The following is a 20,475-nucleotide window of genomic DNA, read 5'->3' on the forward strand; positions in this document are numbered from 1 at the left end:
TAGGCTGAGAGAGGCTGGACTGAGGGCTCGTAGGCCTGTTGTAAGGCAAGTCCTCACCAGACATCACCGGCAACAACATTGCCTATGGGCACAAACCCACCGTCACTGGACCAGACAGGACTGGCAAAAAGTGCTCTTCACTGACGAGTCGCGGTTTTGTCTCACCGGGGTGATGGTCGGATTTGCGTTCATCGTCGAAGAAATTAGCATTATACTGGGACATGTTGGGTCGGAGGGTGAGGGCTAGGGCCATTCCCCCCAGAAATGTCTGGGAACTTGCAGGTGCCTTGGTGGAAGAGTGGGGTAACATCTCACAGCAAGAACTGGCAAATCTGGTGCAGTACATGAGGAGGAGATGCACTGCAGTATTTAATGCAGCTGGTGACCACACCAGATACTGACTGTTACTTCTGATTTTGACCCCCCCTTTGTTCAGGGACACATTATTCAATTCCTGTTAGTCACATGTCTGTGGAACTTGTTCAGTTTATGTCTCGGTTGTTGAATCTTGTTATGTTCATACAAATATTTACACATGTTAAGTTTGCTGAAAATAAACACAGTTGACAGTGAGAGGACGTTTATTTTTTGCTGTTTTTTGCTGAGTTTTGTACCAGTCAAACGTTTGGACGCACCTACTCATTCAAGGGTTTTTCTTTATTTTTATTATTTTCCACATTGTAGAATAATAGTGAAGACATCAAAACGTTTAACACTTTTTTGGTTAATTCATGATTCCAGGAAGAGCAGCAGCTAATGGGGATGGATCTATAATAAATATAAATATGTGTTATTTCATCGTTTTGATGTCTTTACTATTATTCTACAATGTAGAAATGTACATTAAATGTACAATGTATTATTCTACAATATAAAAATAAAGAAAAACCCTGGAATGAGTAGGTGTGTCAAAACCTTTGGCTGGTACTGTACATATTACGGACACAATCTATTTTACAGTAGTTAAATTTGGTTTGTTATTACTCCTATCCTTCTGCTACCCTCACAATTGTATTGTTTTAATTTTATGGACAGCCAGGGGCACACTCCAACACTCACAGGGTTTTGTGTTTAGAGTCCACAAGAGGCCGTATACAGATATATTGATAACATTAGTGATGCGCGGGTTGACTCAACATGCCGCAGGGCAGGCAGGTTTAGGATCATTACATATTGTCTGGACGAAGGGAAGGTGGGAGGCGGCCGGGTTGAATAAAGAAAAAACAATACCTTAAAAAATCCATAAAGGTATCATTCTTGTGCATTTAAGTTTTTCTTTCGTTATTTTAGGCTATATGGCATCAGTGTATAAAAGGCTATTTCTGCTTGATCCGAAAATGTGGTCAGCAGTTCCAATTGCGGAGCCTTTGAAGGCATGCAGAGGCCAAATTGAGCTCCCTACCGCGTCGCTGTGCGCCTCCCGTATTTTGTAACAAAGAGGAGGGCTCCTTAAAAACTGGGTGGTTCGAGTCCTGAATGCTGATTGGCCGTATACCACCGGTATGACCGGTATGACAAAACATTTATTTTTACTGCTCTAATTGCATTGGTAACCAGTTTATAATAGCACTAAGGCACTTCAGGGTTTGTAGTACATATTATTTACCTTTATTTAACCAGGCAAGTCAGTGAAGAACAAATTCTTATTTTCAATGACGGCCTAGGAACAGTGGGTTAACTGCCTGTTCAGGGACAGATTTGTACCTTGTCAGTTTGGGGGGGGGGGTTGAACTTGCAACCGTCCGGTTACTAGTCCAACGCTCTAACCAACGCTACCCTGCCGCCCCAAATAGCCAATACACCACGGTTCCCTTTCTTTAGGGATGTAGTGGAGTAAAATTAGACCTAGTCAAAATATAAATAGTGAAGTCAAGTACAGATACCCCCAAAAACGACTTAAGTAGTACTTCAAAGTATTTTTACTTAGTTACTTTAAAACACTAATTGGACATCAGCCACTGATGGTGTCCTGCACTGGATCTTTCTTAGGACCCAGCGGATAACCATCAGGCAACGTGAACTTCCTAAAAGAAAGCAGCGAAACTGGGTTCTTTGACGTCAGCTACGTGTGACTATTTCAATTTAAACAGGACAAGATGGCGGAGGTGAGATTGAGCGGGCTGAGTAAGAGGAATCATTTCGAACAAAACCACAAAAGACACGTCTTTGACGAAGGTAACGTTTTATATAACAAGAAAATATGGAGTTGGATATGTGCTTGAGACTGACGAACTGAAATCTACCTCGTTTGGCGTTGCTTCTCCTGAGTGTCGCAACCTCCAGTAGCCAAGCTATGTTTTTACTTTTCAGGGACCCGGCCAGTGAAAGGTGTATTGTGTAGCTTAACTGGCTAGCTATTTCGTCCCCGCTTGTGCAGACCAGCCGTCACTCACCTCACCTGGTCCGCTATTTCAGACTGCGCGTGTTGCCCGCTGTTCCGTGGTTCAGCCCCAGACATTGGGGTACTTTTTGCATTTCATACGAGAGTTGTAATTGACATGCATCTATGGTTGTAGGGACATGTGTTGGCTAAATAATGTAACGTAATCGAACCAGTTGTCACTAACAGTTTCCTTGCAGCAAGCCCTCTCGAAAACCGTTTATTCCATAGGGTTTTCAGCGGTTAGTTTCGCTGGGGTTCAACGTTTATAAACGTCAATCATCACTTGCAAAGCCGTTTTCAAAATATACTGCCCCTTATCTTTCATATCAGTAGGATAACAATATACAATTAATGTAGCAGAAACATACCCCTGTGTGCCTCCAGTTGATGAACTACACTTCTTCCCCGCTTACACACGCCCCGACTTTCCGATCTGAACATCACTGACTTTATAAAAATATTTTTTACCTGGTTTTTCTTGAAAAGCACAATGACCATCCGATGCAGGTACCATCAGACCAGTATAATAAAAAAGCAAATGATTTCAATTTATACTCAGCTGTGCATTGCAAGTGCTACACCAACTGATCGATTTTGTTATCATAGCTTGAGTTTTGAAATATGATCTGAGAAGAACGATATTGCCAGGCATATAGCCAATATGCTGTGATAATGTATTAGGCCTGCATGCTGCACAGAACTGAACTGTTAATTAGATTCATGTAAAAAAAATATATATATGTTGAATGGTAGATCTTTTTGACTGCAAAAGTCCTCTTTACACAGGTTGGTGACCACTTGTCTGAAGGCTTGATTATGTCATACTCGAGGCACTGTTTGTTCAGATAGGAGAGGAAAGGTAGTGCCTGTTGCGCCCTAGAGTAAAAATGTTTACACTATTGAAACGTAATTGTATAAAACCTGGATGTTTTTATTGAGGTATGTCTTACTGTGTTCCGACCACAGGCATGTTAATAGGATTATTTGAACACTTCCTCATACCATTGACGCCAGTATTTCTCATGTTCTCAACATTCTTTCATTGTCCAGCAGCCAAAGACACACTCCTAGTCATATGGACAACCCATGGTAGTTGCATCTTTAGATCTTCCCATTTTTAACATTTAGAAATTATATTTTAATCTCTCATGAAACAGTTGTTGCATTGGAGAACGGTGTTTTCCCGCCAGTTGCATTTTGGAACCTTCACGTTTAGCCAGCCGTGTGCATTTGCTGCCCTTGTAATGTAATTTTTAAAAAATATTTTAAGCTAAATGTTTTTATCTGTTGCATCAGCCTCATTGCTTTTAAACATTCTTATTTTTTGTATACTGTGGTTGTATTAATTTGGGATCTGTCCCAGAGTCTGTTTGGAATATTTATTTCTTGAATAGAACAATATACTAAGTACAAAAGTTGGCCTATTCTATGTGAGGATAGTAGACTGACATAGGCTGCTGCTTTTGCTGTTCATTACTCTTGTTTGCTGACAAAGTAAATGTGGACAGTTCTTCTGTCTTCAATATGTGCCTCGGAAATCGATAAGGACGCACGCCGTTGCATCACCGACGTGTCGGTCTTTACTATTCGCCTACTTCGAAGCTGTGATGCCTGTGAGAATGACCCGATCACGTGACTGGCATTGGCTAATAATATTTGAGATCTGAGAGCATGATGCTGCTTTTAGACAAGGGCCGCAAAAACTTCCTACCTGTAACACCTAAAGATGTTGCAATTGTTTTAGATGCCATTCCCTCAGGTGTTGCTATGTTATTCAGGAACATGTCAAGACCTGACCCTCAGAGCCTACCTTCTATTGACCCTGTTGACTCATCAGTAGGAAAGATTTGTTTCTCTTTTGGTCCATTCAACAACAGAGCGATACGATCCTTGTTTCAGTAGGATGTTGTATCTATACCTTATGTCATGCCTTATTGGAATGGATTTATTGATAATATCTGTTGGAAAAAAGTTTGGATGTTGCCACACACATACCTACTTGTTAACAAAATTAAGGAAGTTTCCTTTAAAATGATAAATATTATCCTGCCAACCACTATATGAAGAAGTTTAAGGAAAACATCAACTCAAATTGCTCCTTTTGTAATGACCACCCAGAAACAGTTGTGCATCTTTTTTGGCATTGTATGCATGTAAGAAAACTGTGGCAAGACATCAGTAGGTTTATAATTGAACACATTTATGAAGATTTTACACTATTGTGGAGAGATGTACTGTTTGGATTCTTTACATACAATAGAAATAAGCAGAATCATTTTTATGTAATTAATTTCATTATTCTTTTGGCCAAATTTCATATACACAAATGTAAATTTACAAACAGAAAACCACATTTTCGTACCCTACAAAAATAAATTGAACTGTAGTTTAAGACTGTTAAATGCTCTACTAACAAAAAAGCTGTTAGAATTGTAAGTATATGCATGTCCCTTAAGGTCCTTGTGTAATTGTAATGTGATATTGTACCCCCTAGCGTGATTGTCCATTGTTTGTCATCTATGTATGCTTGTGTTCCCTCATGTGCTTTATGTATTGATTTGTTGTTAATAAAAAATAAATATACAAAAAATAAACTTCCTACCAGTCGACATAACAGGACAAGAAAGATGGTGATGGCACGACGCTATGCGCTGCTATGGTGATTTCAGTAAACACAGTGCAAATCAACATCCAGTAGAAAACAAGCTACAGCAAAAGTTGAAATATTTAAACTCTGGCGGCAAGTCCCATCTACCTTAGCGTCTGACTGCATTTCCCGCCAGCCTCAACGGCATTTGCTGTCATGGTCTAATTGAAAACAATTGACATCCCTCTTCAGGCTAGCTTGGCACAACAAGCTTTCTTTTCTTGCTAGCTAACATTTTCTAGTTTTTAACTCTGCTGTTTGGGATATTAAAAGTGGGGTGTTATTAGTTTGAACTCCTTTTTGATTTAGACAACCAGGCATTAAGTTATTTGTGTAAAGTTAGGGACCCTCTGGCTTTTCTTTGAATCTAATGTTCCCCTCTTGAAATAGCCAGTGACTACTTTAGTCGTCTTGCAGTGCAACTGAAACCCAGTTCAACTAGGCCTAATGTTAACTGGTCACCAAAGTAGGCTTAATATATATAGAAAAGGAAAATCTTTGCTCCTCTGGTTTTGCATGCCCATTCTGTGTTCCTTGCATCAGATTCCTTGATTGAAGCAAGGAGAAAACAATGCGTTTTCTCTCCCCCTCAGGTGTAACGGCTGTCAACTCTATTGTAACGTGATAGATGTGTAGCCGTAACTACATTTTCTCAGCTGTTCTAATCTATTGGTTACACATGGGGAAAATTCCTTTCAACCCTACCTAACATCTTTCTCACTGAACAGCAGTCACAATCTGGCACAATTGTTTGTGTACCAATGTTGATGTGTACAGAAATCAGTCAGCAGGAAAATGGAAGATTCTGAAGAGAACCCAGGTTATTTTTGACATTTCAGTAATGTGTGTCTCTTAAATCCTTTTAGCCTTGTGACATGCCACTTGAATAAGTGCAAAATACAGCTGGCTTTGTTTGTGGCAATAGTTAACACTCACTGGGGCTGCACTTTGTCCTTGGGTTACAGGAGCTTCATTTTATAAGCTGTGCGTACGTATAAAATATAGCCCAAAATGTGCATGCGCCAGTTTTCACGCAAAAGTTGGCTTTTATAACAATTGAACTTGACGTGAGAATGTGCTCACCTCACCGCAAACTTTAGACCATGCGTATGCACATCTGCTAGTGGTTGAAATATTGTATTGCGTGTTGGAAAGTAAGTATTTTGTGCAAATGGGGGATATGATAGATTATTAATAAAAAAAATAAAACAAGAATGCAGTTGAGCATTTACCCTCCTTGACTCCGGTCCAGAGAGGGAGTAGTCTCCTGGAGTTGGCACCAGTCCGCAGTGTCGCCAAAAAGGAGAGTGGGACTGGGGTTTTGTGTTGTATGAAATGTTCCTTTCCTCTGAAGAAAATTCCCACACACGTGGCTAAGTGTGTTGTCGTGGCTTCTCAAGGCTTCAGATGTAGTAAAGGGGAGAGAGCTGTTTCAAATACTGAACTGAGATGTAGACCTCCAATGCCTGCATACATGGCCTGCCAATAGACCCTGATCAGGGCTGATACGATGCAACAGGAGAGAACTGTGGAAAGATAAAAGTAATGATAAGCCTGCACATTTTTGGATACGTCTCAGTTTGCTCAAAGGTAGAATGATTGGACTGTGTATTAGCCTAACCTCTAGCTTCCCTCGGTAGCACTCGCAGTAAATGGTTTCTTCCCATCAGCCCTATAGGAATTCTCAACAGCCCAGTCCCTGTAGAGTAGTGAATGTTTTGTCTATCTCCTATGGCTCCTATAACAGCATTGGCACTTCATTCTGCTGACTAAAGCTACTTATTCCACTGCCTTGATAGATGCATAGATGGGCCTAATCCTTGATCATGACTCGGTTACATTACTCGAGTCATTGGACGAAGGTGTCTTCTATAGGGGGGAGTTTTGTTAAGAGCTGCGACGCTCGGTCTAAACATTAACACGCATCACTTGGTACGGTTTTGGAAGCATAATAACCTTCTCTTTCATATCGGTGAGACATAATGTTAAGGTTAAATTGATACATAACTTTATAGGGTTAGGATACCCACATGGCCATATTTCCATGTAACAGTGCTTGTTTAGGGAAAACAGAAGGAAATCGGTGGACTACCTGTGCTAATTGGCAATCTGCTTTTCTGAACACCTGTGTGTAAACTGAAGACTGACACAACAGACGTGTGGTCACTGAAAAATACTGTTGGCTGCATCTGCTAAAACTGTACTTTTCATTTGAAATTATTTTGTTGTGATATGAGTGTAGAGGGGAGATTTGTTTCTAGAACCTTACAGCAATTGAGAATCATTCACATTTTAGATGGTGAATTTGGCTGTTTTTGTCTTCCATAGCCAATTCACCTTTTAAACAGAATATGTAGGGTCCTTGGAGTAACGTTAGGGTCCTTTATTCCAATATTGGGCTATGATTGGGTTATCCTTAAGCTGGGCTGATGCGGGATGTTAAGTACTGTTGTTTTATATGTGAATTAAGTTCAGAGCAGTCTGGCAACAAGTTAGATGGCCTTACCCGATTCTCCCAGCGAGTCTTCTATTTCTCATCCTGACCCGCTATCATGCTACTCTGCATGTGTTGCAGGTGATTATTAATCAGACTGGTGTTAATTGCTTGTCTGCCCATGTGTGGAAATACTGAGGTGTCAGGAGCTGGAGCTTTTGTCCTGACTTGTTTGTATATAAATTCAGCTTTACTGTCAATGAGGCTAAAAAACCAACTCTGATATGGATGTCTGTCTAGCTGTAGAATACATTCATAAAACCACTGTTAGTCTCTGGCTTATTGTTTGGTGTGATTCTAGTGTCTTTTTTTTTTTTTTGTACAGCGTTTTATCTAGTGGTCTCAAACCCACAGTGAATGCTGTCTGTTGGCAGACGAGACAGTCATTATACCAGAATCAGCAGGATGCCTCTTCAGTGTAAGCTCTGCTCTGGAGAATGCTCCGCAGAATGCTGTCCTGTTCTCTCATACCTTCTGTTCGGCAAACCCTCTCCTGGCATCAGCCATAGTTCCCAGTCAGCCCACTGCTGTTCGGCAGAGGACAGCCCAGCACGCAGCGTTCAAACCTGCCTTACACCAAATCCTCACTCTGAGCTTTGGATGGGGTTGTTATTAGGTATGATGGTTTTGCTTCGTGTTCAAATCACACACGTCTTGTAAGACTGTCAGCTCTGAGGAAAATGTCAATGGGCAGTTTGATGTTTTCCTTGGAGTCTTGCTTGGTGTTTTTTTTGTCTAATTGCGATGGCAGTTGTAGGATGCTTGTTTGCATGAGCACTAGCAGTCCCAATTACCTGTCATACCAGTTCCCAGGGTGTTGGTTTAGGTGTTTGTCTACTGTGATAAAGTGACGTCTGATTCCCACACGTTTCTAGAAAGGGAATGCCTTCCATTAGACACCCTTTCCGGGAAATATTAAAAGGTAAAACTGAAAGCTGTTTGAAATGCTTTCCTTTTTTGTGACGTTGATCTCCCTGAGGTCATAGCCTTGATACATAAAATATACTGCGTAGTGTAGGTGCTATAGACACGGGGCCAAATATGAAGGCCTAGTACATTCATCTCACAATACCCCTGGCTTTTGTCTCCCTTTCGCCAATACGTTTCCTAATACCCAAGTGTGTGCAGTGCAGGCCTGTGGCATTGTACTGGCAGCATGCAACAAATACCATGGCCAGGAATTGCCATGGAATGTTAAATAATATGAAAAATGTCTTGGTGATTTGAAGTTCAGATGCTGGAATCCTCTAAGATAAGACTAATGACTAACTTTTTTTGAGAGGACAGACTACACTTCTCTCTGAAACCTTTCCTTGTGATGTGTAAAGTTTAAACTACGCCATGTGCACTGTTGACCTCTCCCTGCTCTTGACAGTATGAAACCTGTGTGTCCTGTTCTGTCAGGTGCAGGTGGTGTGGAGGATGTTCCTTTGTCCCTGCCAGATCGGAGGCCTCATTCCAGGATAGCGCCTCGGGCAGAGGCTGACAGCGAAACAGACGAGTGGGAACAGGCCCCAGAGCTGAGTCATGTTAAGGAGCAGCCAATTGAAGAGGAGCCTGTGGTGGGGTTGGCCGAGAAGGCTCGGCCCATCCAGATAGTCCTGGCCCACGAGGACGACCACAAATTTGAGCTGGACACTGAGGCCCTGGAGAAGCTCCTACTGCAGGAGGATGTCAGAGACCTCAATGTGGTGGTGGTGTCTGTAGCCGGGGCCTTCCGCAAGGGCAAGTCCTTCCTGCTGGACTTCATGCTCCGATACATGCTCAACCAGGTATAACCAGGTTCACACTTATACCTACAGTACATACAATTCACTGTATTTTTATAGAATAATGATATTTCTGACCATGTGACCTGACCTGGAAAAAAAACTCTGGCCCTACTTCTAGATTAGGCTAAATAAACTCAGGGCAGATCCGGTTGAAGATTTTGTTAAGCAAGGACCAATTTAACAACTTTGTTGATGCTGCTAGCAAGTGCTTTTAACCACAGTTCACAGCGAAAAGACAATCTATTTTCAAGTCATTAACATTACCCCGAGGGTAGTGTGAATTAAAACGTTATGTAACGCTGCTCACCTTTTCAGGGTCATCTCTCGGTTGTCCGTTCAATACTAACATTTGTAAAGAAGTTTGGAGAACCTGAATAAACGCTTTATTAGAGTCCTGTATTCCCAGATGAATGAGACACTTACACACCTTATTGTCTGCTGCACATAATGTCCATCTAGGGGTTTATAAAACCGCTGTAAACGGAAAGTCAGCTAATGGCTCTACATGGATATTATATAAAAATAAAAAAATCCATTGGGATTAATTTAGTGGTGTGAAATTCCTTCAGGCTCTTTACTTCCCACAAAATACATCTTCCATTCCTAGACTGCTAGATTATCGCTATAATCATGTCATTTCACACACACTATATATAAAAATGGATGTGGACACCCCTTTTTAAATTAGTGGGTTTGGCTATTTCAGCCACATGCGTTGCTGACAGGTGTATAAAATCGAGCACACAGCCATGCAATCTTCATAGACATTGAAAAATATTGGCAGTAGAAGGCCTTACCGACAAGCTCACTGACTTTCAGGTGGCACTGTCATAGGATGCCAAATTTCTGCCCTGCTAGAGCTGCCCCGGTCAACTGGAAGTGCACATTTAGGAGCAACAACGGCTCAGCCGCAAAGTGGTAGACCACCGAGTGCTGAAGTGCATAGCACGTAAAAATGGGTTGTCCTTGGTTGCCGCACTGACTACAGAGTTCCAAACGGCCTCTGGAAGCAACTTCAGCACAATAACTTTGTCGGGAGCTTCATGAAATGGGGGTTCCATGGCTAAGCAGCTGCACACAAGTCTAAAATCACCATGCACAATGCCAAGCTCCGGCTGGAGTGGTGTAACGCTCCCTGACAGTGGACTCTGTAGCAGTGGAAGTGCGTTCTCTGTTTTTGATGCTTCATCTGGCAGTCCGACAGACAAGCTGTTACTCACTGTTAATTATTTATCCAATTTACACATACCAACATGTACAAATGATCTTGACTAACCAGTACCCCTGCATATTGACCCCCCGCTATTGATAGTTTATTTAATAAAAAAAAATCTTGACCATTTAAAAAAAAACTGCATTGTTGGTTAAGGGCTTGTAAGTAAGCATTTCACGGTACACTAGTTGTATTCAGTACATGTGACAAAACATTTGATTTGAAGCTGCCTCACACTCAATGTCACTGTAGACTCCTGCTAGATTCCCTGCCTGCCTGGGTCTGTTCATCTCAAGTCTGAGACACTGACTGAACTGAGGACAGAAGTAAAGTCTGAAAAAACGTCTCACAGTGGCCTCAGAGGAGCACTGATTGCTTATTGTTTCTTTGAGACGACGATGCACTCAATCTCATCCAGGGTCAGGTTTTCAGGATTGCTCTGTGTTGCACTAGTTCCAGTCCAGAATGACCTGAAAGAACTGCAGAGATCATTGAGTGTCCCCCATGTTATTCTCCAGCAGGTTAAAACCTTTAGATTAATCATTTAATTTCCTCCTGGTGTCTGCACATCTGTGCTCTTTTTACGGCCTAGAATTTGAACACTCCATTCCAGTCACGTTTCCTGCTGGAGAGAGTCTGCTCTTCCGTGTGTGTGGCAGTTAGATTGACTGAGTGGACTGGTTGACATACAGGGGGAGGAGACCGAGAGACAATAGAACTAAAGCTTGTTATCTAAAGTCTGCTCTTGCACACACTGTAATATCCTTGTTTAATTGCACTGTAGGATCTCTTTTTAACCCTCGTGTCAATATCTGCGGTCCTGTGGAAATCACGGGGGGGTACACAATGCAAATAATCCGGGTAGGCATTTGATTACCAGTTCGGGAGTCTTATGGCTTGGGGGTAAACTATTGAGAAGCCGTTTTGTCATAGACTTGGCACTCCGGTACCGCTTGCCATGCGGTAGTAGAGAGAACAGTCTTGACCATTTTTAGGGCCTTCTTCTGACACGGCCTGGTGTCGGTCCTGGATGGCAGGCAGCTTAGCCCCAGTGATGTTCTGGGCTGTATGCACTACCCTCTGTAGTGCCTTACGGTCAGAGGCTGAGCAATTGCTGTACCAGGCAGTGATGCAACCAGTGTTCTCGATGTTGCAGCTGTAGAACCGTTTGAGGATCTCAGGACCCATGCCAAATCTTTTCAGTCTCCTGAGGAGGAATAGGTTTTGTTATGCCCTCTTCACGACTGTCTTGGTGTGTTTGTACCAGTCTAGTTTGTTGATGTGGACACCGAGGAACTTGAAGCTCTCAACCTACTCCACAACGGCTCCGTCGATGAGTTTGGGGGCGTGCTCGGTCCTCCTTTTCCTGTAGTCCACAATCATCTCCTTAGTCTTGGTTACATTGAGGGATAGGTTGTTATTCTGGCACCACACGGCCAGGTCTGACTTCCTCCTATAGTCTGGTCGTTGTCTGATCAGGCCTACCACTGATGTGTCGTCTGCAAACTTAATGATGGTGTTTCAGTCGTGCCTGGCCATGCAGTCGTGGGTGAACAGGGAGTACAGGAGGAGACTGAGCACGCACCCCTGGGGAGCTCCAGTGTTGAGGATCAGCATGGCAGATGCGTTGCTACCTACCCTCACCACCTGGGGTGGCCCATCAGGAAGTCCAGGATCCAGTTGCAGAGGGAGGTGTTTAGTCCCAGGATCCTTAGTTTAGTGATGCACTTCTAATTAGCATAATACAAAAATCAGTTTAACCTAGTTTTTCTTTGTGTTTTTTTTTTGCATGGGTGCCCACAAGCTGCACGACTTGTCTGAAAGTAGCCCAGTACCAGTTATAAAAATATGGAAGCGCGTGTGTTTTCCTGATCTTTCATATCTGCAGATATTTGTAACTAAACCAAGATGGTTAATCTGGGTTTACAGTGTGAGCAAATTAAGCATAGTGGGCAGAACAAGCAAGGTGGGCCAAGCACGAGCTAGCACATTGTTGCGGCTGGCTTCCGGGTTGGATGCGCGCTGTGTTAAGAAGCAGTGCGGTTGGTTGAGTTGTGTTTCGGAGGACGCATGGCTTTCGACCTTCATCTCTCCCGAGCCCGTACGGGAGTTGTAGTGATGAGACAAGATAGTAACTAATAACAATTGGATACCACGAAATTGGGGAGGAAAAAGGGGGTAAAAATAAAAAAACGGAGAAGTGGTGCGGCAATATGTATTCACCCCCTTTGTTAAATAAGATCTGCAACCAATTACCTTCAGAAGTCACATAATTAGTCACAAGAAACTTAAGACCTAGACAACCAGGTTAAATCAAATGTTATCACATGCGCCGACTACATCCGGTGCAGACCATACCGTGAAATGCTTACATACAAGCCTAACCAACAATGTAGTTAAGAAAATGCCTAAGAATAACAATTAAGAATTAATTCTAAGAATTAAGAATAACAAAGAGCAGCAGTAAATAACAATAGCGGGCCTATATACAGGGGGTACCTAGACTGAACGGAGTGACATGTTGCATTCAGCACAGGCTATTCTGTAAAATTACCCCACCAATATCTCAGGCGGACTAGTACTAAGAATGATACTACAGTGACCTCCGGTGGTAATTTGCAAATGCATGTACTAAATTCCTTTTATTTATTTGTATTTATAAATCTGTAGGGCTTTCACCACTACCTACATGACATACACTTGCCCACAGAAATCAATAACTTATTTGAGGTTTATACCTATGACTGTTTTCTTGTTGTCCTCTAACAGCAGCAGGAGCAGTCAGACTCGTGGGTGGGGGATGATGATGATCCTCTGACAGGGTTCAGCTGGAGAGGAGGCTGTGAGAGGGAGACCACAGGGATCCAGGTCTGGAGTGAAGTGTTTGTTGTCAACAAGCCAGATGGGAGCAAGGTGAACCTTACTCTGACACACAACCATTTAAATTGAGAGGAACAGTCTTAATATGTTTATGATCTTATGTCCATCTCTGCAACTCCTATTGGCTGTACTTTAAGTGGATTTCCATCATGTCTTGATCATCTAAAGGTGACTTGCAGTATCCTAACCCTCGACAGGTTGCTGTTCTGTTAGTGGACACACAGGGAGCCTTTGACAGCCAGTCCACCATAAAGGACTGTGCAACAGTTTTTGCCCTGAGCACCATGACCAGCTCTGTACAGGTGAGTCTATGGGATGGACCTGCCTGTAACTGAGTTATTAGTGTTTTACTGATTATGTACCCAGAAGAGTGCACGCACACACATTGTGCCAGTTGAGTTCCTGATTTGTTCGTTGCTGATTTGAAATGGTATGTTGTCATGAATTGGCTTACGTACAAAATATATTTCATGGTATTATTGTGTTTTCAGGTGTATAACCTGTCTCAGAATATTCAGGAGGATGACCTTCAGCATCTCCAGGTATGTTTGTCATTCCTCACCTCAATAAGAATGTTACACATTTGTTAGTGTTTGAAAACAATGTTGGTGCTATGATGACTAATATCCATTGTCTTTACTCCATATATTTAGCTCTTCACAGAATACGGCCGGCTTGCTTTGGAGGAAATCTATCTTAAACCCTTTCAGGTATATTACAGTCCTGAAAATGGATATGCTTTCTTCAATATACTCAACAGTTTTGACGATCACATTTGTCCTTTCTGAGCACTGATTCTCAGTAACCCTGTGTTTGTGTTCCAGTCACTCATGTTCCTGATCCGAGACTGGAGCTATCCATACGAACACAACTATGGACTGGAGGGGGGGAACCGCTTTCTAGAGAAGAGACTGCAGGTATGTCTGGATGAGAGAATGAGGCCTGTGAAGGAGAATTTTAAAATGGGCTGCTCCAAATTTTAACATAGTATCTAGTCCAGTGTGGCTTTTCAGGAGAGGAATTTCCACTACAGTTTTGAACAAAATTAGTTTGAATTCAAAATCTTGAACGAATTGTAATGAGTAATTTTGTTCAGTTTAGCTCTGAATGGAAGGAGACTTGCAGTATCACTCCTTAGAGGAGGATCTGGAAGTGTAGCTATCATACCACCTTATGCCATGTGTTGGGTAGCATGTAACAGCTGAGCTGTCTTATTGGGTAGCATGTAACAGCTGAGCCTCGTGTATGGAAGCGTTGACTTGTGTTATGTTTGGTATCATGTTCCAATTGGGCCAACGGCCGCTTGTGGGGCAGCATTGGACAGAAGACCAGTGTCTGTCTTGGATATTATGTAACAGCTGTGTCGATTGGTTCTGCAGGTGAAGCAGAACCAGCACGAGGAGCTGCAGACCGTGAGGAAACATATCCACTCCTGCTTCTCCAACATCGGTTGCTTCCTACTGCCCCACCCTGGCCTCAAGGTGGCCACCAACCCCATGTTTGACGGAAGATTAAAAGGTGAGACCTTGCACTACAGAGAATTATCCTTTCCACCCCTGACCCCCGTCCATATGACATCCCATCCACCTGACATTATCCCATCCTCAGTGACTCCCTGACCCTTTTCTGAAATACTGAAGTGGAGAGGAAGCTTAGTTAACCCCGGCAGGAGACCGCTCTGGGCTTTACGATGCTTCTGACTGTGTTTGTGTAGACATTGATGGTGACTTCAAGGAGGCGCTGGGCAATCTGGTGCCCTTACTGCTGGCTCCTGAGAACCTGGTGGAGAAGGAGATTGGAGGGGCGAAAGTGACCTGCAGAGATCTAGTGGAGTATTTTAAGGCGAGTAAGCGCTCTGCCTCTCCCATGGCGACAGGAATACTGGAAATGCCTGAAAGTATTCTAAAAATGTCTTCTCTTTACAACAAATTAATTTCGCTACATTTATTTCCCAGGCCTATATAAAGATTTATCAAGGGGAGGAGCTTCCTCATCCCAAGTCCATGTTACAGGTCTGTATTGGTTTGTTCAACATTGATGTTAATAGTTTTAAGCAAGCCTGTGGAGTCTCTTATTCTGCTCAAACCCTCAGTTTGACTTTGCTCACATTTTCTTCCATGTTACCTAGGCAACGGCTGAAGCCAACAACCTTACAGCAGTTGCTGGAGCAAAAGACATGTACAGCAAAAGCATGGAGATGGTAGGTTTGTTCACCCCTAGTTTGTCGGTGTAATATTGTTTGATTTCTGAACTGTTGTGTTTCGCTGGTAGGTGTGTGGAGGGGACAAGCCCTACATCGCCCCTGCAGACCTGGAACGTTGCCACGAGGAGGTCAAGGAGTGCTCATTGCGTCGGTTCCGCTCCGTGAAGAAGATGGGCGGAGAGGACTTCTGCAAGAAATACCAGGAGCAGCTGGAGGGCGAGCTGGATGAGGCCTACTCCAACTTCCACAAGCACAACGAGGGCAAGAACATCTTCTATGCCGCACGCACACCTGCAACGCTGTTCGTCGTCATGTTCGCCACCTACATCGTCTCAGGGCTGACCGGCTTCATCGGCATGAACACTATTGCCATGCTGGCCAACCTGGTCATGGGCGTGGCCCTCATGATGCTCTGCATGTGGGCCTATGTAAAATACTCAGGGGAGTTCAGAGATGTGGGCACCATCATAGACCTGTTGGCAGAGACACTCTGGGAACAGGTGGGTGTTTTCATGTTAAAGATAGAAGTATGGATAAGTGAATTAGAGTACCGTAAGTGTTTTTATTTAGGATGAGTGACTTTGCAGAATTCCTCGTTGTCTCCCCTGTCTGTGACGTTGATTCCCTTCCCTCAGATTCCAGATTTCTAGTGGCCCTCTAGTTCCCCATTGGCCCCGAACTCGATCTAGCTAACAAAATGGCTACATGGACTGAGTTGACCCTTGTATTTTTGTTGTTTCCCTGTCTCTATTCACACATTCAGGACTCTACGCACACACACACACTCCCATACAATCATATATGCTACTGCATCTCTCTGTTTAGCCTTGTCACATCACCCCCCTATACATATCTACCTCTAGCTGTCCAGTATCCCTGCACATTGTAAATATAGAATTGGAACTGACCCTGTGTGCAGTCGGAAAGTATTCAGACCCCTTCACTTTTTCCAGATTTTTGTTACAATGCAGCCTAATTATAAAATCAATTTTAAAAATAAAAAATCCTCACTCTACAAACAATACAATAATGTCAAAGCAAAAACGGGTTTAGAAGTTTTTACAAAATGTATTAAAAATAAAGTCTTTACAGAAGTATTCAGACCCTTTGCTATGGGACTTGAAATTGAGCTCAGGTGAATCCTGTTTCCATTGATCATCCTTAATGTTTATACGACTTGATTAGAGTCCACCTGTGGTAAATTCAATTGATTGGACAGGAGTTGGAAAGGGGCACACCTGTCTATTTAAGGTCCCACAGTTGGCAGTGCATGTCCGTGCAAAAACCAAGCCATGAGGTCGGTGAAATTGTCCATAGAGCTCTGAGACAGGATTGTCGAGGCACAGATCTAAAACATTGCAGCATTGAAGGTCCCTAAGAACGCAGTGGCTTCCATTTATGAATGATGGAGGAAGTTTGGAACCACCAAGGCTCTTCTTAGAGCTGGCCGCCCAGCCAAACTGAGCAATCGGGGGAGAAGGGCCTTTGTCAGAGAGGTGACCAAGAACACAATGGTCACTCTGACAGAGCTCATCTCTGGAGATGGTTGTTCTTCTGGAAGTTTTTCCTGTCTCTGCAGCACTCTCTACAATCAAGCCTTTTATGGTAGTGGCCAGACGGAAGCCACTCCTGAGTAAAAGGCACATGACAGCCTGCTTGGAGTTTGCCAAAAGGTACCTAAAGGACTCTGACCATGAGAAACAAGATTCTCTGCTCTGATGAAACCAAGATTTAACTATTTGCCCTTAATGCTAAGTGTCAAGTCTCGAGGAAACCAGGCACTGCTCATCACATGGCCAATGCCATCCCTACGGGGAACTGTGGTGGCAGCATCATGCTGTGGGGATGTTTTTCAGCGGCAGGGACTGGGAGACTAGTCAGGATCAAAGGGAAAATGAACGGCGCGAAGTACAGCGAGTTCCTTGATGAAAACCTGCTCAGGACCTCAGACTGGGGCAACGGTTCACCTTCCACCAGGACAATGAACCTAAGCATACAGCCAAGACAACGTGGGAGTGGCTTCAGGGCAAGTTTCTGAATGTCCTTGAGTGGCCCAGCCAGAACCGGACTTGAACCTGATCTAACGTCTCTGGAAAGAACTGAAAATAGCTGTGCAGCGCCCTCCCATCCAACCTGACAGAGCTTGATAGGATCTGCAGAGAATGGGAGAAACTCTCCAAATACAGGTGTGCTAAGCTTGAAGCATCATACTCAAGGCTGTAATCGCTGCCAACAGTGCTTCAACAAAGTACTTAAGTAAATGTGATTTAATTTTTTTAATACGTTTGCTTAAAATTCAAAACCTGTTTCTGCCTTGTCATTATGGGGTACTGTGTGTAGATTGGGGGGAGGGGACAATTTAATCAATTTTAGAATGAGGCTATATTGTGAAAAAATGGGGTCTGAATACTTTATGGCTTACTACTTGTTTTTATTAACTTGTTTTTTTGTACTTTTGGTTACTGCATTGTTGGGTTTAGAGCTGGCAAGAAAGACATTTAAGTATACTTGTGCATGTGAGGTTAACTGTCTTTCTTTACTATCCAATCAGCCTTCAGCCTGCCCTTTCCCTGTCCAATTAGCTGGTGATCTGTTTTCTTAATCTGATCTTGCTCACCCTCTCCTCTCTGCCTCACAGAGGACTTCCAGAAAGGTGAGGTGGAGGTTTCCCTTCCTGCCCATGTTCCTGGTGCAGTTCAGTGTACTCTGTTTGGTTGTCTCTGCTGACGTTGCTCTTCTCTGCTAATTCCTTACCTCCCGTCTCCAGGTGCTTTCCAAACTCTTCAAGACGACCAAGAGTCAAATCACATGGAGCTTTTTCCTACCAGCAGCACAGAGAAAGAGACTACCCTCAAACAACAATGACAAGACTGACTGACTAACTAGCCTTTCTGGCTAGCTGCTTGGCTCTTTATTTCCAAATGCATCTGCATTCCGCTCTTGTCATTCCTTGTGGCCTATGGGGCTGGTCTTAATTATAGGGATGCTGTCTGCCTGGTTCACCCTACATGTAGAGCGCAGGTTGGCACTCTACCTACTCTTCTGATTGTAAATACAGCATAAATCATCTTGACACTTCATAGATATTTTTTCAGTTGAATTCTTGTTTTAAACGATCATTGTTTTTGGTCTGCATGTTGGATGGTAAATCTTTTCTCGCTCCTTTCTTTCGCTCCCTTTGTCCTTATTGTCATGTTCTTTTCTATTGATTTTGATTGTCATGTCCCCCTGTGCTCTCTCCTCTCCAGGTGTTGAAGCCTCTGAGTGAGCAATATATGGAGGATAACGTTAGACAGACTGTGGTCAACTCCATCAGAGCCAGTCTGACAGAACAGGTCACGCAGCACGTCAAGTCACACTGACCCCTCCCTGCCATCCGCTCACCCACTCAGTGTGCTAAGTCCTAGAACTGTGCAAACCAAAGTATAGCCAGCCTCGTCTGCTGTAGTGTCCTGTATTACTGCTGGCTTCTCTATCAGATCCTTTCTGTTGGGAGGTGGACAATCAGTGAGTTAAGTGGAGTTGCCAGTCTTCTCCTGCCTTTACCAAAATTGGACCCATTTCTCAAATGTGCCATTTTGTAGATGCAATCCCACCCCTACCCAGGTTTTTAAATTATGAAGAGTTGTCAGTTTTGCTGGCCCAGTTTTAGTTTCTAATACTGTAATTAAACTGATTGCAGTTGCTTTGGTTTCAAGGGAAATTCAGGGAAATGCAGCTCTGATGCTGTGCCTTTGGAAGCAAGCTGAACTATCTGCATGGTCATATACTGTAGCCAAGCCAGTCTGTTCCTCCCTCTCTTCTGATATTGTTTGGTTTTAAACTGTGGTGGATTTAGGAAGCGTTTGAGCCTCATTGTTAAGGTACTGAACTTGCTTTAGTGTCTACCTACCAGTATTACCCACTGCATGGTATTAGGTCAACATAGCATAGTGCTAGAATAGGTCCTAGAGTTCAAGCTATTGGTTAGCGGGGAAGTATTCAGACTATTTAACTTGTTTTTCTAAAACCCACAAGTATAGTGGGAGTGATCAAAGGTATTGCAAATCTAGCATGTTTTTCTCTTAATACAGCACTGATCATTTATGCCAACACCCGAGTACAAATTCCATCCACAGCTGTCTCGCCTAGGAACGTGCCAGTTTGTACAGTCTTTTTTTGTTTTACAAATAAGGCATGATGTTTTTGTCATTGCAACTTTATATACATTTTTCTTGTTATGGCTTTTTGGGGGAATTGGCCTAAAAGTGACTTGTTATGGAATGTTTTGTGATTGGTCTTACATGTAAAATTGCGTATATTCTTTCTACTATACCAGTATGTAAACAAACTCTAGGCTAGAGCACTTCAATTCCACCTCGGACAACGCTTTCTGGAATTTGAGTGGGCCGAATGTCTTTTTGCATTTTAAATTCACTGTAATTTATTTTTCAATAATGAGTACATTGACCTTAATGATTAAAATCAATATACTGTTTATGACTCCTTTTTGTTTATTGGGACAAAGGCAGATTTCACAGCATTCCAGTTGACGTCAATACACTAAGTAGAAAGCTGTGGAACACCCAAGCGAGGTTTACCATTGTAGAGCTTTGTTGTTGACCTACCTCACACCCAGTTTACACTGGTTTTATTGATACATAAGTAAAGAACAAATTCTTATTTACAAGGATGGCCTACCCCGGCCAAACCCTAACCAGGATGACGCTGGGATAATTGTGCGCCACCCTATGGGACTCCACTCATGGCCGGTTGCGATAGACCCTGGTTCGGTTCCAGGCAGTAGTGATGACTCTAGCACAGATGCAGTGCCTTGGAGTCCAAAGTTATGGTTTTTCTTTTAGTTTGCGATTAGACCCCACAATTCAATCCACTGTCCCTTT

The 20,475-nt window shown here is 43.0% G+C and overlaps 1 protein-coding gene across 7 annotated transcripts; it reads left to right on the forward strand.

Moving 5' to 3' along the window:
- Positions 1–1,773: 1,773 nt before the first annotated feature.
- LOC109899787 (atlastin-2-like) lies at positions 1,774–20,074 on the forward strand. Of its 7 annotated transcripts, XR_004211603.1 has the most exons (15): positions 2,108–2,175; positions 7,850–8,140; positions 8,929–9,296; positions 13,279–13,422; positions 13,587–13,691; positions 13,881–13,931; positions 14,043–14,099; positions 14,214–14,306; positions 14,769–14,907; positions 15,104–15,231; positions 15,345–15,401; positions 15,518–15,589; positions 15,661–16,092; positions 18,360–18,613; positions 18,841–20,074. XR_004211603.1 is itself a non-coding variant. In XM_020495316.2 (14 exons), exons 2-14 carry the CDS (start codon positions 7,882–7,884, stop codon positions 18,952–18,954), a joined length of 2,016 nt encoding a protein of 671 aa, XP_020350905.1. In that variant the 5' UTR covers positions 2,110–2,175; positions 7,850–7,881; the 3' UTR covers positions 18,955–19,715. The 7 variants fall into 7 exon arrangements, 4 of the variants coding, with proteins under 4 accessions (XP_020350906.1, XP_031691454.1, XP_020350905.1 ...); XR_004211604.1 differs by lacking the exon at positions 7,850–8,140 and having other exon boundaries at positions 2,055–2,175; positions 18,841–19,715; XR_004211605.1 differs by lacking the exon at positions 7,850–8,140 and having other exon boundaries at positions 2,055–2,175; positions 13,282–13,422; positions 18,841–19,715.
- The last annotated feature ends 401 nt before the right edge of the window (positions 20,075–20,475 follow it).

This window comes from Oncorhynchus kisutch, linkage group LG11 (genome assembly GCF_002021735.2).
Source record: "Oncorhynchus kisutch isolate 150728-3 linkage group LG11, Okis_V2, whole genome shotgun sequence".
Lineage (NCBI taxonomy): Eukaryota > Metazoa > Chordata > Actinopteri > Salmoniformes > Salmonidae > Oncorhynchus > Oncorhynchus kisutch.